The sequence below is a fragment of the Tetrao urogallus genome (genome assembly GCF_951394365.1).
Source record: "Tetrao urogallus genome assembly, chromosome: 15".
NCBI lineage: Eukaryota > Metazoa > Chordata > Aves > Galliformes > Phasianidae > Tetrao > Tetrao urogallus.
In genome coordinates this window covers 94,993-110,479 of record NC_136828.1, presented here as the reverse complement: position 1 = coordinate 110,479, position 15,487 = coordinate 94,993, and the positions used below count along the sequence as shown (strand labels likewise).

The 15,487-nt window shown below is 44.0% G+C and overlaps 1 protein-coding gene across 1 annotated transcript in view; it reads right to left on the bottom strand.

Moving 5' to 3' along the window:
• DNAH3 (dynein axonemal heavy chain 3) overlaps positions 1-15,487 on the bottom strand; it is a gene marked incomplete at both ends in the record, with an annotated part of 60,729 nt that overhangs the window by 19,263 nt on the left and 25,979 nt on the right. The window contains 18 exons of the mRNA XM_079542768.1: positions 202-381; positions 811-1,105; positions 1,786-1,889; positions 2,215-2,451; positions 2,924-3,053; positions 4,618-4,723; positions 4,802-4,902; positions 5,509-5,750; positions 6,290-6,401; positions 7,525-7,689; positions 8,470-8,689; positions 9,111-9,202; positions 9,853-10,029; positions 10,879-10,992; positions 11,279-11,387; positions 12,675-12,873; positions 14,002-14,116; positions 15,336-15,446. Of these exons, the coding sequence (XP_079398894.1) occupies positions 202-381; positions 811-1,105; positions 1,786-1,889; positions 2,215-2,451; positions 2,924-3,053; positions 4,618-4,723; positions 4,802-4,902; positions 5,509-5,750; positions 6,290-6,401; positions 7,525-7,689; positions 8,470-8,689; positions 9,111-9,202; positions 9,853-10,029; positions 10,879-10,992; positions 11,279-11,387; positions 12,675-12,873; positions 14,002-14,116; positions 15,336-15,446 (2,809 nt within the window). The remainder of the gene's footprint in view (positions 1-201; positions 382-810; positions 1,106-1,785; positions 1,890-2,214; positions 2,452-2,923; positions 3,054-4,617; positions 4,724-4,801; positions 4,903-5,508; positions 5,751-6,289; positions 6,402-7,524; positions 7,690-8,469; positions 8,690-9,110; positions 9,203-9,852; positions 10,030-10,878; positions 10,993-11,278; positions 11,388-12,674; positions 12,874-14,001; positions 14,117-15,335; positions 15,447-15,487) is intronic.

Here is a 15,487-nt window from a genome sequence, read left to right as displayed (position 1 = left end):
CTACTTCCCAATATTGATTGAGTTAATTCTGGAAGAGTTACAGTTTTGACCTTGAGTACACATACTTCCTCCTGGAGCAATCCAAATGACAGACAAGCGTAGAGTCTGCCATCAGCAAAATGAAACCTGCCTCTGAACTTCAATTGGAAGTGCTTTTCCTCGTGCATACAGACTTTGTACCACCCTTGGCAGATTTCCTACCTGTGATATCATTCCTGCCTCCCCCGGAAGGACCCATAGCTGACAGAAGCAGCACATCTATGATATTAATCTTGGAGGCATCTTTCTGGTCATACCAGTGACCGTGATCAACCCACTGCCTGAGAAGCTCGATGGGAGGCTGTGCTCCGTACGCCTCCTTGGCTGGCATGTTTAGGTCATCTGTGGAAAGCAGGGGTAGTAAGGAAAAACCTCTCAGCATTTAGGAATCTCTTTTATGAAGCTAAGAATAAAAAACAATGGGAGGAGTGGTAGAAAAAGGTTCTACATTGTTATTTTGGTAGTTCGTAAAAGCAGAATCAAATGACATTGTACTTTGTAGGCATTACACTGATGGTTAATTAAAGCATGGTTGGTGATTTCATACTGCATCACACTGCAAACACATTTAAAATGAGTCAAACTGTTCCCAAGAGTACTGCTCCAACAGCTAGAAACCTTTCAGCAGGGGGCAGTGCTAACCTTCCCCTGGGCGCCAGAAAAAAACAAGGAGCACTGAGGCAAAACAAATGCCTCACTATCTCAGTGAATTACTTCCTTGGCCTAAAGCCAGAATTTAAATGACATAAAGACATGAGAAACTTGTCTTACCTACAAATATCACAGCCCTCTTCCCTGGAGGAGGCCCAAATAATCCTTTTCTTCTTCTGTCCAGCTTGGACATGATAATGTCCTGGGTTTGGTTAGCCGAGGTTCTTGCAGAGAAGTTGATGAAAACTGGGATATACGTTGGCTTGGGAAGTTGTAGTAGAAAATTGTTTGTTATAGCTGATTTTCCAGTGCCAGTGGGACCCACAAAAAGCAAAGGGATGTTATGATCCACATATGTTTTCAGAAAGAACGCCTGTCTGGCAGTTTCCATCGTTGGAATGATTAGCTCTGAGACCTGTTACACAGGGAAGTGAAACAGCTTGTGAAGATCAAACACCTAATGCTACACGAATGAGAATACTTTCATGCGGCTACAAGAGGCCTGTAGCACAAATATATGTTGATGAAATTCTCCTCCCTGAAAACCCAGGTTAGAATGAGATTCTGCTAGACAGTGCAGATGGCACTGCCTGTTCGGCAGAGATTGTTCAGTCGACAGCCCAAACGGTATTTACCTGTTACATGGCTCATAGACACGACGTGGAGCCTGAAAAGAGAACTGCATGGCCGAGCACAGCTTAATTCTTTCCCCTACTGTGCAAGCAGGGAGGGACAGTCAGAATTTCTCTCTAATAAAAGCAGGACAAACATCAATTATCTTGGAATTACACCTGCAGAATTGGTACTTTTATACAGATCACTGCTGTACTACACTTCCTACAGTTTGCAAATGCCATCAGGATGTGGAAATGGAGGGATCCATGACCCTTGGTCCTTGCCAAACAAGCACTGACCTGTTTGCTTGGTTAATGCATACTGTGCAGGGACACAGAACTAATACACAGGGGCCTACAGTGATGAAATGCTGCAGTTCAAACATTAAACATAGTAGGAGTTCACAAAGGTAACTGATTTACACCTTTAAATCTTTTAACCAAATAATTGTTTTCTACAGTGAGAGGTGTCAGTGTAAACCTTAGCTCCTGGGGAGATAACTTGTTCATCCTGCGAGATGTAATCCGTCCACAGGTTCCACTGCCCACTCCCACGCTTGTAAAAATAGAAGTCATAAACAGTCCCTGTTAATTAAAAACAACAGAACATGGGGAAACCCACTGATTAGAATGAACTTCTATAACGTCAGTGTGAGAAGTCCAACACGGAGAGACAACAAAGACCTTTTTATCTCAGGGGAGCCCCTCCTCCTCTCTCTGCTGTGCTCAGCACACAGCTATTCCAGGTCAGATTCACCTGCAGCGTTGAGTCCATGAGGCATACAGGCAGGAGGCACCTGGCGTGCAGCACACAGCAGAGGCTGGCTCTGCAGCACACCCAGACCTCTTTTAAGGTGCTGAGCGAACTTACAGCTTCATCAAAATCCAGGCAAGTGCAGTTACTAAGTACCTTTTTCTGGGAAGATATTGTTTCTGGTGATCTTCACATTCTTGGGGCGTTGGTTTCCATCATCCGCCCCCATTAACAAGTTACGGTAGAACACATCAAACTTCTTTCTGCTGTCTGCATCGATGGTCCCGCCAATCGTCCAAACCAAAGCAAAAAGGAAGAGCCCCTGCAGCCACACGGCGATCTGCTGACTTGACATGCTTTCCTTCCCCTCTTCCTCAGGTTGCCTTATTTCATCTAAAACAATATTTTGAATTCTCGTTAAGTGCTAAGAACAACATTAACCCCAACTCAAAACCTATTTTTGCAGAAAGTATTCTGAGACAAACTCAGAGCATAGTGAAAACTTTGCCTGTGTAAAGTGCTACAAATAATTACAGATAGAAATGAATGAGAAGCTTTTACAGAGAGTCCTTTTTTTTCTTTTTTTTTCCTTCAGATGCCAGCAGACAGCACACAAAGCATGTGAAATATGCTCACAAGGCCACGTGCAGCTCTGTAATGACACCAACGCCCCGGTGCGAAAGCTCTGTATGCCAGCCAAAGCACTGTGCAATCAATACTGATCTGTGAGAATGGACTTGTGTCGTAGGATCTGAAGCAGCAAGGAAATTCTTTGCATCTGATAACCTTCATCTTGTTACAGAACAAAAGGGAAAAGAAAAAAAAAAAAAAAAGGAATAAAAAGATTGAGATTTAGGATACTTACCAAGCAGGCAAGTATAGAGTTTCATCAAGCTGTGAGTCAGATGAATAGAGGACGTCTGTACTATGGCCTTGCAGTGATGGTGAATAAAATCTAAGCAGGGCTCAACTAGCCACATGAACATGCTGTTGACCTGCCAGGAAAAAGGAAAATAGCATTTAACAGTGCAGCAGTTGGAACACTGCCCGTTGTCTCCAATTCTCTGTCAGTAAAACATAAAACAACTGAAACTGTCCAAGCTGGCAGAAGGAAGATCAGGAAATGAGCACTGTGAGGCAGCAGATGTGATCACAAAATCTTACTGTCATCACCTGATGGTGAAAACAAGCTGCTTCTGCCACACCTAAATTTAAATTTCACCCTAAATTTTGTCACCCAGCTACAAATCCCAACATCAGAGCAGTAGCTCAGCCTAGGGAGGCTGTTGCTTTGCTTAGGCAGCAAAAAAATTATTCCAGTGTGAAGAAAGAAAAGGGCCTCAACCTCCCTCAAAAAAGACTGGCCTCTACTGAGGACCCAGCAGAGATACGGTGCCACAGCAGGAGAATCTGAAAGCACAGACTGGTACCTATGGGAGTGCTGGAGCATTCAGCCAGGCGATGGGATCTGCTCTGTGATCTCAAGAGGGAAAACATGGAGGAGAAATTGTGACCTAGGCTCTTCTCAGGGCCTTTTTTTCAAGGCATGCACTGAAGGCATGCCAACCTATCTGCTGACTCAGAAAGAACTACTTTGCTTTGATGAACCAAGTGGACTTTGTCAATAAAGAGCTTCCACAGGCTTTGCACTTCTTTTGAATTTGGTCCTAATTTCCTGCAAAAGCTCAAAACAAGTCTTGTTAGAGGAAGAAATCAAGACTTTCTAACCCAACCATTGAAACACAGAACTACAGAACGGCTTCGGTCGGAAGAGACCCTCAAGATCACCCAGTTCCGACCCCCGCCATGGGGGGGTCGACCAGCAGCTCAGGGCACACCGAACCCCCTGAGTGCCAGGGATTTGCACCATGACCTCTTTGTGCAGCCGTTCCAGGGCCTTACTGCCCTCTGTGTGAAGAATTTCCTTCTCACGTCTGATTTAACTCTCCCTTCTTTTAGTTTAAGACTGTTCCCCCCATCCTATCACTACCAGACAGTGATAGTGAACTGATTTTTTTTCTGATTCTTTCACTACATTTTGATGACCAATAAACTGGAGTCTGAATTTTGACAAAAACTGATTTGCCACGAACACCTACATTCATTTGCAACCATAGTGAAGATATAATACACAATCTGTATTCGTGTTTGTGCAAGAAATCCAACACACGAAGGACAATTTACCAACTGTGCCTAAGGTGAGTAGGCCACAGAAGATCAAGCTATCGATATCTTAATTATTTCTCAAGTATTTCTCAAGCTGCACTCTATAAATGTCTCAGAAAGAAGAAGGACGAGTTCAAAACATTTCTAATCTTTCATTTTTTCCCACATTGCATTTCTATTTCTCATGGCACCTCCACTTCTCATGCCCTGACATTTGAACACTGATAACTATAAAACAATTTACAACAGCCTCTAAGAAACCTGGGACATTCAAAATAGTGACAGTACTTCACCAGGTTTGATTCTTCACGCTCGCTTTCAAGATGGCAAACTGAGCATTGCCTTAAAGTCAATCTGCTAACTGGGACCTCTGCCGGTAAGTAATGCTCTCACCAGCTCCCGGTGCTCTTCCTGCAGGTTTGGAGGCAGTGTATGCATGTAGGAATCCTTCAGTGGCTTCCAACCCAGCTGCTGTGGGTCCATATAGACCATACCACACCTGGGGAGAATGAACAGTTATGGCAGAGGAAGAGATGCAGAAGGTGGGACGCTCCATGTTGGAGGGCTTTCACATCACCTGCTAACAGTTGCTGGAGACGCTTCCTCTAAGTCTGCTGCCTCAAAGATTAAGCTCATTTTGGAATTCATCTGAATTATTTCACCACTCATTAGGCACAGCTAGAAGGAACACAGCATGGGAATATGACCTACTCATGTCAGTGTTAATCTACCAGACAAAGCAACACCTGTCATACACTCATACATCACCACATCTGCATGCTGCCACTTGTCATTCACTCCTTGGTTTCTTGTACCACTTGCTACCTTTTGACCTCACCTCAATTTTTCCACATGTTACTGTAATGGCATGCAGAAACAACACTGTATCTTTAAATAACTATGTAAGGAAAAGCAGTTATGATCTGCAGCTTTTCTTTAGTTAATTTTCACCAAATTTTTTACACAAATTCAGTTTTTGGTTCCAGAACTGAGTTTACTCATTTCAGTTTCCTAAAACGTTCCATAAATAAACCTCAGTTTCAGTTCAATAATAACCTCAGTTAGTTACCTCATTTCAATGAAGTTGAAGCAAGATAAGCCTTCTAAGGATTAACAGCTTGCAATTTTCTACTGAACCAAACCATGGAACTCAAAAAAGCAATGCTTATAAGCACACCGGCCTTTCCTAATGCTTGCAACATGCCACAATTACACTCTTTGACCACCACAGAAGCAATGCTGCTATGTGTTCAAGTGTCAGACAGCTGGCTAGAACGAGGCTACCTTTTTGTTGTCATCCAGCACAGTGTTCATGTTCTCTATCCAAACTGCATCCACTGGGCCATCAAACACAATCCACTTTCGATCATCCGTAGTAGAAGATGCCTGTGCCCTGAAGGCATGTGCAAGAACCCCATCTGTCCACTCATGGCTTACAGGATCAAAGCTGCCGTACAGTTGTCCCATGGAAATCGCTTTTGGATTAATAACTTCGTATTCAACAGCAAATTCATCCATTGATTTTGCTGTGTAGGAAGACAAACAGAGGAGCTGGATGGGTTTGTTTTATTCAACATCCAAGTAAGAACATTTTGAAGGTTCCTACTTCAGCTGCACAGGGCAAGAAAGAAAAGAGACATCTGAGGTTAGGCAGTAGTGAATAATAATTTCCCTTACTTGTACAAGGAAAGAGCAAAGCGCTTTTTGCAAAAGCACATTAAAAAAGAACAAATAGAGCACGAGAGATTTTGTACGTTGAAGGGGACTACTTACAATCTCCAATCACAGCTTGCTTTGCATGTTTTGCAAGGGTATTACGAACTGATACAATGCTTAAAAAATGCAAAGAAGTATAAACACATTACTGTGTTTTATTACTCTAGTAATACAGACTAAACTACTTCCGGAAAATACAGAAGACAAAATAGTTCAATAAAGAGCAACTTCATTGGTTGAGAAAACAGAATGCAGGATGACTACCAACCTCAGTGTGTCTCTGCAAAGAGAAATACCATCAGTAGGATTAATTTCACTGAACGGTGAGTTTGGGGCTGTACAAAGTTACCTGCACACAGATCCCCAAGGGCTCCAGCCAGCACTTGGTATGCACATGTCTTCCCACCCAGGGGATCTCCAACAATCATGAAGCCATGGCGCACCAGCATCATCTCGTATATCTGCAGCAGCAACACAACACTCAGCTTTGACATTGCACAAAGTGCAGTGTGTATGAAATCAGCCCTGCGCTCAGACGGAGCAGGAAGAACAGCAGCCAAAAGCTGCACTCCATGAAGGCACTGACCCACATCAGAGCATCATCCTATGATTATGACAATTCACAGGGAAGTAATTCAAGCAGTCCTTCCCCAGATTTGTCCTTCTTGCTAAGCATCCTTCCTCAGCTGTCTCAGTCACTGCACAGACTGCGGTGCACTCACCGAGCACTGCTCATCGTGGCCCAGTGCAGAAAGTCTCCAATGAAATGAATGGCTATCAGTGAAGAAAACACACAGCAACTGGAACTGCTGCTCTGAGGATGTGCCAAAGCAGCAGTTCCCTCACGGCTGTCTTTGAACTGTAAGGGCGGTGACCTCTTCAGTGCCCTCAGCAGGTCTGCCAGACCTCACATCAAAGCCTTCCACCTGAACGCCTTCAAGCAGAACCCTACGAGGAGCCCTGAGCAGGTTTTGCTCAACCTCAGGCTGAGGCTGATATCTTAAATCCCTGATCAGTTAATACTGCCCCTGCTTAATGAAAGATAAAGCATGGTTTGCAAAGCAGCGTAAGCCAATTAACTACTAATGAACCAGCCCCATGCCTTGCAGTTCTGCTCCCAACAGCACCAGGCTGTGCTGCTCACACAGAAACCAGCCAAGCTTTCTTTGCAAGGCCACCAACACTGCAGTGCATGGGGGACAGCAGGAACACAAAGCTGAAGGTAAAGCTAAGCCATGATGGGACACACCAGCCCTTCCCAAGGAGACTGGGCAGAACTGGGACCACAGCCTGCCTGCCAGCCCAGAGCCCTGTTTGCTGGGCAGCACTGTGATGGCCATTAACAGCTTCAGCTTAATGTTTCATCCTGAATCATCAGGCTCAAGCTCCAACTAATTAGCTCCTTCACAAACTGTCCAAATTCAAACTGTAAGCAAAACAGACAATTATTCCATGTTTTTTCCTCAGTAAATACACGCTGTTTGTAACACTAAATTAACTGATCACTGAGGCTATTATCTATCGATTCATTCATGACACTGTCAGAGAAAGAATGAAGAATATTTCTCAATCATTTGCTCTGTCATCTCCCCAAGAAATAAGTGTGAGAATAACCTGAATAATTTTCCCAATGAACCACGGAACCGGCTGAAGATCCATTTTCCTGATATTTGCAGTCACTGCCTGGACAAAGAGCTCGTAGTCAGGTGAGGGAAGAACCACTCCTGGGAACAGGTCAGATATGATACTCTGTTGAGGAGAGACAGAATAAAACATCATCTGAACCCACAGATTACAAAAAGGGAGAACTCGCAGAGCACTGCAACCTGAAAGGAAAACAACAGCTGTACAGGTAGCTGGAGCTGAAGAGGAAACGTGTTCATAAGCTAACGCTCAGGCACTAACAGCAGCCATCAGTGTGTTCCGCAGGCACGAGAGAGGAGGGAGCCCTGCAATTCTCCTACACACACTGATGCTGTAAAAGCAAGGTTAACCTTCTGCAAAGGTGTCTCAAACTGTGCTACAGGAAAGCGAAAGCTGTTGAATATGCTCAGTTATTAAACAGAAGCTCTGTATTCTGAGGTGGTGCTAGTGATAACCGTGCTCACACCTCAGCTTCTGGGTCTTTCATGTTATTGTCTGATCTGTAGCTTTGCACAGTCTTTATCTTGTATGAAAGCAGCATACTTCAGCAGCAACAACTTCTTTGTTTTCATCTGACTTCAAATTTCTAATTGATCGATTTATTTGTCCACACCTTTTCTGCAGCACAAAGCTAGAATGCAAACGGCAAAAACAATGTTTCTGCTAATAAATCAGTGCCTTCAGCAGTTATCTCATAAACACTTCACAGCATAACTTCAGAGCTACCACTGAGTGTTTTTCAAGACAATACTCGTGGAACCAAAGAGCACATCCAGATTTGTGGCCAGCAACACGGCAGCACCTGGAGCAGCTGATCCTCATAAGGAAACACCTTTCCTGCAGGTTCTCACCACAGAGCTCAGGCGCAGCTGTGTGACAGCTTACCTGAAACAAGGGCACATCCTGTGCCAGGAATTTGGCGAGGTTCACATCCATCAAAGCGCGCAGCAGCAGCACGCTCTCACTCTCAGCTGGGTACCTGAGCTTTAAGTTTCCGGCTGCTGTCAGCACAGATTTAACAGCACGCATGCCATAATCGTAGTGGTGCTGAGACGAGAGCTGCTCTGAGCACAAGCGGTACGTGGCGACGATCTTCTGGGCAAGACTGGGGGAATTAAAATAGCACGTGGAGAAGGAAAACATCTCACCATGCCAAGAAAATAATTTAAGCATCAAAATCGCTGCGGTGACTGTGGCTGTGCAGATCCACCAACCACGTAATACTTGTACCATGCCTCGGAAGCAAAACTGTACACTGTCATGTGCCAGAGACCATGTGTGCCACTCAGCAATTTCACTTACATTGCATTTTGCAAGTGGTTCTGTGCAGAGATACGTATCTGTCAACATGAGGAGGTAAATGAGGACTGGCAATAATGCAGGGGGTCAAACAGTGCTTTCTAGAGCAACCAAACAAGATGGCTTTTCCAGAACATTATGCTTTAAAGTACATATATGCATGCGTGCTTGACGGAGGAATGAGGTCTATTAGACTCAACCAAGGTGGAAAATTCAGCATGCCTTACCTTCGAGAGTCCAAAAATCCCATGGAATAAAGTGAAATTTCTCCAATCAAAGCATAATCCGGAACCATCATGGCAACTGTTCGAAACAATGCCTACAAGAAAGGAATATTTAAGCTCACACTGCGGAATTTGGCAGTAAGCTGTGCTTGCTTTGTACGAATAGTATCTCTGTGATTTGTGAGCTTATAACAGCCAGGTTATTCTTTCATTCCATCTGAGATCACACTAGGACCAGATCTTACCAAGAGGTCTGTGCTTAGCACTGTAAGAACAAATACTTAGAGTCATAATTCTAAACAACTATTAACAGACCCAAGCAGAAGGCATTATTCATCTCATTTCTGCAACAGACACACTACACATGGCGTGGTTAATGTCTTGCACAAGGTCAGGTGAAGAATGCATGCCAAGGCTGGGAAAAGAACCCTATTGATCTCGGCAGTTTCTCAAGAAGTTGTTAAAATGAAATCAAATCAGGGTTTGGAACTCCAAGCCATTTTACACCACAAGAATTTCCATTTAGTGACAGCACAGCTAAAGCTGCAAACTGTTATCAGGCTGACTGTGCCGAGACCTTCTGTCTGTATTTTGTACAGCCCTGTGTTTACGCACTCAGTGAACAGCACAGCAGAACGAGTTAGAGCATTGTATTACTTGGTTGCTGTCTAGCTTTTCTTATCAAAATAGATGAGAAACTGCAAATTCTGTTTAATTTTACAAGAAATCAGGATCCTAGGGTTACCTTCAGATTATCAGGCAGCTCAGCCCGGCCGGCATAGCCAGGATTCATGGTGATGAACACAGCACAGGTGGGATTGAGAGAGATCTCAGTGCCTTCGAAGATGAATGTTTTGACTTTACGGATAATAGCTTGCTGTATGCTAAGTATTTGTTGGGCGACCACGGACAACACTTCAACCTAATAAGGCAGAGCGGATTGGAAAACATCAGAAATACACAGGCTTACACATTTTGATGGCTATCTCCTGCAGTCCTCCAGGTGAGACCCACTCGATGTAAGGCCCAGACTGACCATCGAGCCTCAGTTTTAGCTGTCTTTTAAAGCAATCCTCCGAAATGCCCAGGGAGGTTGTGGATGCCCCGTCCTTGGACGTGTTCAAGGCCAGGTTGGACGGGGTCCTGGGCAACCTGATCTAAATGTGTATGTTTGGTGGCCCTGCTAGGCAGGGGGGTTGGAACTACATGATCCTTGAGGTCCCTTCCAACCCAGGTGATTCTGTGATTCTGTGATTCTGTGAAATGCCATACTCCCATTCTCTATTTAACCAACGTGCAGATACCACAAGGCTTCTGAAAGCCTCCTCCCAGAGAAAATACAATCTGCCTGAACGTGGACAATTAAATCGAGTGGCTGGGAGGCTCCTCTGGATGCCCCAGAAGCGCTGGCCTTTTGCCTCACACTGCAAAGAATTCAGCATCTTCAGAAAGACCGACTCGGCCAGTGCCCCAAACGGAGGGGAAATGCAAGCCATGGGTAAAGCTGCCCAGGGCTGATCCTCAGTGCCTCCTGCTCAGGTGACAGAACACTGAAAAATGAGAATGCTAACACTAATTCATTAAAATACAAGTTACAGCAGACAAATAGAGAAATTCAGCTGTTAAAGACGCTAAAACATACAAAAATAGAAAACTCTGTGGAATTCCTAGGCCTACTAGTATTGACCTAAATCCAACTGCACCTAGTTGGAGTATCAATACCATGTATCAATACAGCTCTCAGTATTATGCATCCGAGCTAAAAAATGACCTCAATCCGATTGAATTCATCAAAGCAGGACCAAGCCCCAGACTGCGCCAGGCCTTTGAAGAACTTGCCCATCGCCTTGTAGTCGAGACCGTCTGAGCAATTGAAGACCACGCACTGCAACAGTACAGAGACAACATCTCTCAGGATTAACACCAAATCCATTATAAAATTGTTAGCCATTATAAAAGTCTAAACCAGCAAAGGATTATTATTTCCAATTTTGGATGACTGCACAATGATGTCACATAGACAAGATACAAAATGCAATGCTCTTACCAACTACTACTTTGGATAAAGTTTGAACTGGCAGAGAACAAACAATATTTGATTAAGAACAGCATTGAAAGAAATACCTACACACCCAAAACCAAACCAAACCAAACCAACTACATTTTAATACCTGTTTAGCTAGTGCTTTTGCCAGATCTTTAGTTGTTTCTGTTTTGCCAGTCCCAGCAGGTCCTTCTGGAGCACCACCAAGATTTAATTTCAAGGCACCCATCAATGTCCTATGTAAAGAGCACAGCCATTAGAAACAGTAATTATTAATGGTAAATTGTCTCTGAAGGATTGGACCAGTATCTTCCTACACAGGTTCCCTTGGCTGTGATTTATGTGTACTTTGCAGCTTGACCTAGCAACCTGCTAACAGCTCACAGCTGGCTCCCCAAAGTGGAAGCTTACAGGCACCTTCCTGGCCTGCAAGGAATGTTGAGGATTTTATTACATGCACCCTCTCTGTATATACTCAATTGTACAATCAAATGTGCAGAACCACAGGGAAAGCGGCAGAGTTTGCAAAAGACATGGTGCTCTCATGATGACAACTTTAAGCTGGCTTTATAAACAAAGCCAATCTTTAGAGAAGGCCAAAAATGCATGAAGGTTGTTTCCCTAAATGAGGCAATGGCCATGCTCTCCAAGCGATATTCATACTAAAAATGGCAGCCCTGCTAATAGTAGAGTGATCTCTTTCTTTTACAAGCCATTCAAAAACTCAGCCACCAAAAGCAGTTGCTAAATTGGGATGAGACTGCTTGCTCACTGTTAGCTCTAACACTGCTGGAGATGACCCCTATCTGCAGGCAGTGCAGCAGTCCCACTATCTCTCCACTACCCCTGTGCACGGCAGAACAGTGAGTGGTTGTTGGCCTAGGCAATAATGTCACCATTTAGCTGTGGTTTGAGTGCAACAGTGAGCTTGCAGCCACTTCGTGCCTGAGTAACATTCCCACAACCTATGTATTTGCCTGGGAACAGCTATCAAGAAGCATCTTTAAATCTCAAAATCTAAAACTACCCCCGAGATGACCCATGTCTCCAGGGCACACTGCAAGTGAAGACCCAAATGCCCTCAGAGGACAAAGTGTTTCCATTCCAGCCTCTTGCAAGTAAGCAGTGGAAGAGTCACCCACCTACCAGCAGTCAGGCACCAGTGACTATAGCAGCTCTTAATTTGACAGGTGGGCACACTCACATCTATGCCTTATTTACAGGAATAAACACACCGGTATTACCATACAGTTTGTTACATTTCCACTATATCACCTCCCAGCTTTTTTCAGAGGCACTTTCCTATGTACAACAGAGATTAGCACTCTACTAGTACAGGAATCTAAGTGCTGCAAATGTACCTTAACGCATTTGGACAAAGAATATGGGTAAGATCTGCCTCCAATACCTTCCTGGAACTCTCAGAGGCTAAAGCTCCTACAGTTATTAACTGTAACAAATGAAATCAAATACAGATTGCAAATCATTAAACAAAGATGCTATTCATAAACAACACAGCTCACCTGTAACACCGGTCTGTTAGCGGGGTTATAACCAGACGTGAGGAATTGCCCAGATATTCATATCCATATTTGGCTTCTGTGGTAATCATTCGCACTATCACACCCTCCCCTTCCCAGTAGTATCTCAGCTGAGAAATCCACTGGAAGTCATTCAGATCTGTGATTTTGTCTTCAACCAATTTTTCAACCACGTCACGAGCTGCAGAGTCGGGGACAGATGGTTTTTAAAAATCCAAACACTTCTACTATCTTTGTTTACTTAGAACACTGTGTAAGTAAAATAATATTTCCTTACATACACATAAGAGCATATTTCCTTACACACATTTAGAGCAGTAGGACAAATTTCATGTCAGAAAGAAATCCCCAGCTTTCATACAGGAAACCAGCTCCACCTGATCCAGATCACAGCGCCAATTCTAAGCGGACGCAGAGCTGTGTAGGCTGAGAGATCTCCATCACTGTGCAGTAACTTTGTAAAGGCTGTTTGAAGTCAGTGGCTGAAGGAGCCTACATGGGACACTTATTTTCCCCGATACTGCAGAAAAAAACCACCAAAATCCACTCTCATGGCCAAATTCCACACTGATAAATAGACCACAAACGAGCCAGGAAGTGACAGAATGCTGCTTACATCAGAATTTGTCTCTAAGGTGCAAGATGCAAGATTCTCAGCAGTTACACAGCTGCGTGTTTGAACTCTGTATGATGGTTAAACATTCAAGTCCAAGGCTAACTTTTCTTCCTTCTTCACTGATATATTGCAGCAACCCAAAAACCAAATGAAGTATGGAGCCAAAGAGAATTTCAGCAAAGACTAGAAGGATGCATGAACAAAAACCTTACAAATCATTGCAACGTGTAGAGACATAACAAATGAAATCATGATTTTAATGCCTTAAAATAGCATAAGAATGTTTTAGAGAAAGAGAACAACCTTTTTTTTTTAGCATGACTGAGCAGAACCATTTTGCTCATTTCAAGCAGTGAAAATGCTGGAAAAGCAAGAGAATGCTGCCTGCTGCTCCCCAGTGAGAGTGTGAGCAGCTCCCCTCAGCCCCGCTGCTCTAAGAAAAACAGAGGGCCACTGGGAAAGTGTTGAGACAGCTCACAGAGGCTGCTCGAGGTCCTCGCGCCTCTATCAATAGCTGGACCCCATGCACCAGTCCAGCCACTGCACCTGATTTTCATCTCCTGGGAATTAACCAATGAAAATGATTAACCCTGCAATTCATCTTCTGTTTGGTGGAGGAAGAATTGGAGCTGCCACTTTCCACGGTTTAGCAAAGTACGTCAGTGCTGCCCGTATGGAACAAGGCGTCCTTACCGTGCACATCGATGACAGTGAGAGCTCCGAGAGTCAGCCGGGCTCCGCTGGGCAGTTTACCTCTCACCAAGTCAACAATGTCTCCAATCTGCTGATTGCTCTCCTCCAAGAAATCCTGTCACAGAAGCAGAGTGCAGGCATGAAGGCAATGGCACAGTGCTTCCTGAGCTCCCATGGGTGCATCAGAGAGAGCTCCTGTCTGAGCACAGTGATGGGACACCCAACATCACTCAACAGTTTACATTCTCTTTTCCACTTTGCAGTTCTATTGCACTGTGAGCATTTCAGAAAGCCTTATGGCCTGAAATATAACGTAAGCAGAAGTGTTTTTTCCCCAGTAGAAATGCCAGATTTCTATCACAAGAGGTGTGCTGACTCACTGTCACGTAGATTTGGATTATATTTCTTCCGCAATTTGTAGTTAGCTGTAAATTAATACTGATACAAACCTAAGATTCTCCTAACTTAACTAAGAACATTTTAAATTATTTTCTCCTGAGTTTGCATTCATGATCTAGGCAGCGGGACTGAGTGCATCCTCAGCAAGCCTTCCAGATGACCCAAACCAGGGAGAGTGACTCGTCCTACAGCTGTGCTGCCATCCAGACCGCAGCAGGCCAGAGAAACGGGCAGCCAGCAACCCTGTGCCTGAAGGTATGGAATAGGATCTTCAGCTAGTGTTAAACACCACAGACAAGTCAGATAGAAGATGTGCAGTAAGGATACAGAAACAAGGTGCTAGCTTTAAAATGCAGTACGTGGTTAAAAAGCAGTCCAATGTACTGACAGAACAAATCCCCGAATTAATTCTCACACACGCTATTAGCTTCAGACAAAATTTCAACAGAATTATTTCCATTACTTGATCATGCACTTCATCAGCCCCGACTGAGCATTATTTGAACACTGTGTGATGACAGCAGTACCACAGACACACCAAGAGAAATAACAAGACTGTACAGAAGAACAAATCTGTCTGCTTCACCTTTATGGTAAGAGAATCTAGCAGCAGGCAAATAGCTGTAACACACTGCAAGAAAAGATTGTTGCCTCCAGGTTCTCCTGGAGCTTTGCAGGTAAAGATGGGAGGTAGGAATAAAAAGACAGTGCTTAACACCAGTTTATGACTGTTTGTGTTGTACTTTCATTTATATGCCAGCATAATCTTGTAGAACAGTAACATCACTTCCCCCAGCAAAGCCACTAAAGATACAGAGTCAATGAGAGCAAGGAAACAGAAAGCAGTGTGTTGCTGACTGATCATCTTGGTTAGACAGAGGTTTTATTAATAAGCACTAAACTCTGATTAGGGCAACAGCAGAAGAAAATCTTACTTGTAAGGTTCCTTTCCTTATGGCCTCAGATACTGCTTCTGTCCAGTAAATGGATGAAACACAAATCACCACCTGCCCAGGCCACTGCAGAACCCAAGCTTTTCGAGGAACCTTGAACATAAAGATCCATTTCAAAGGCACATAAACACACT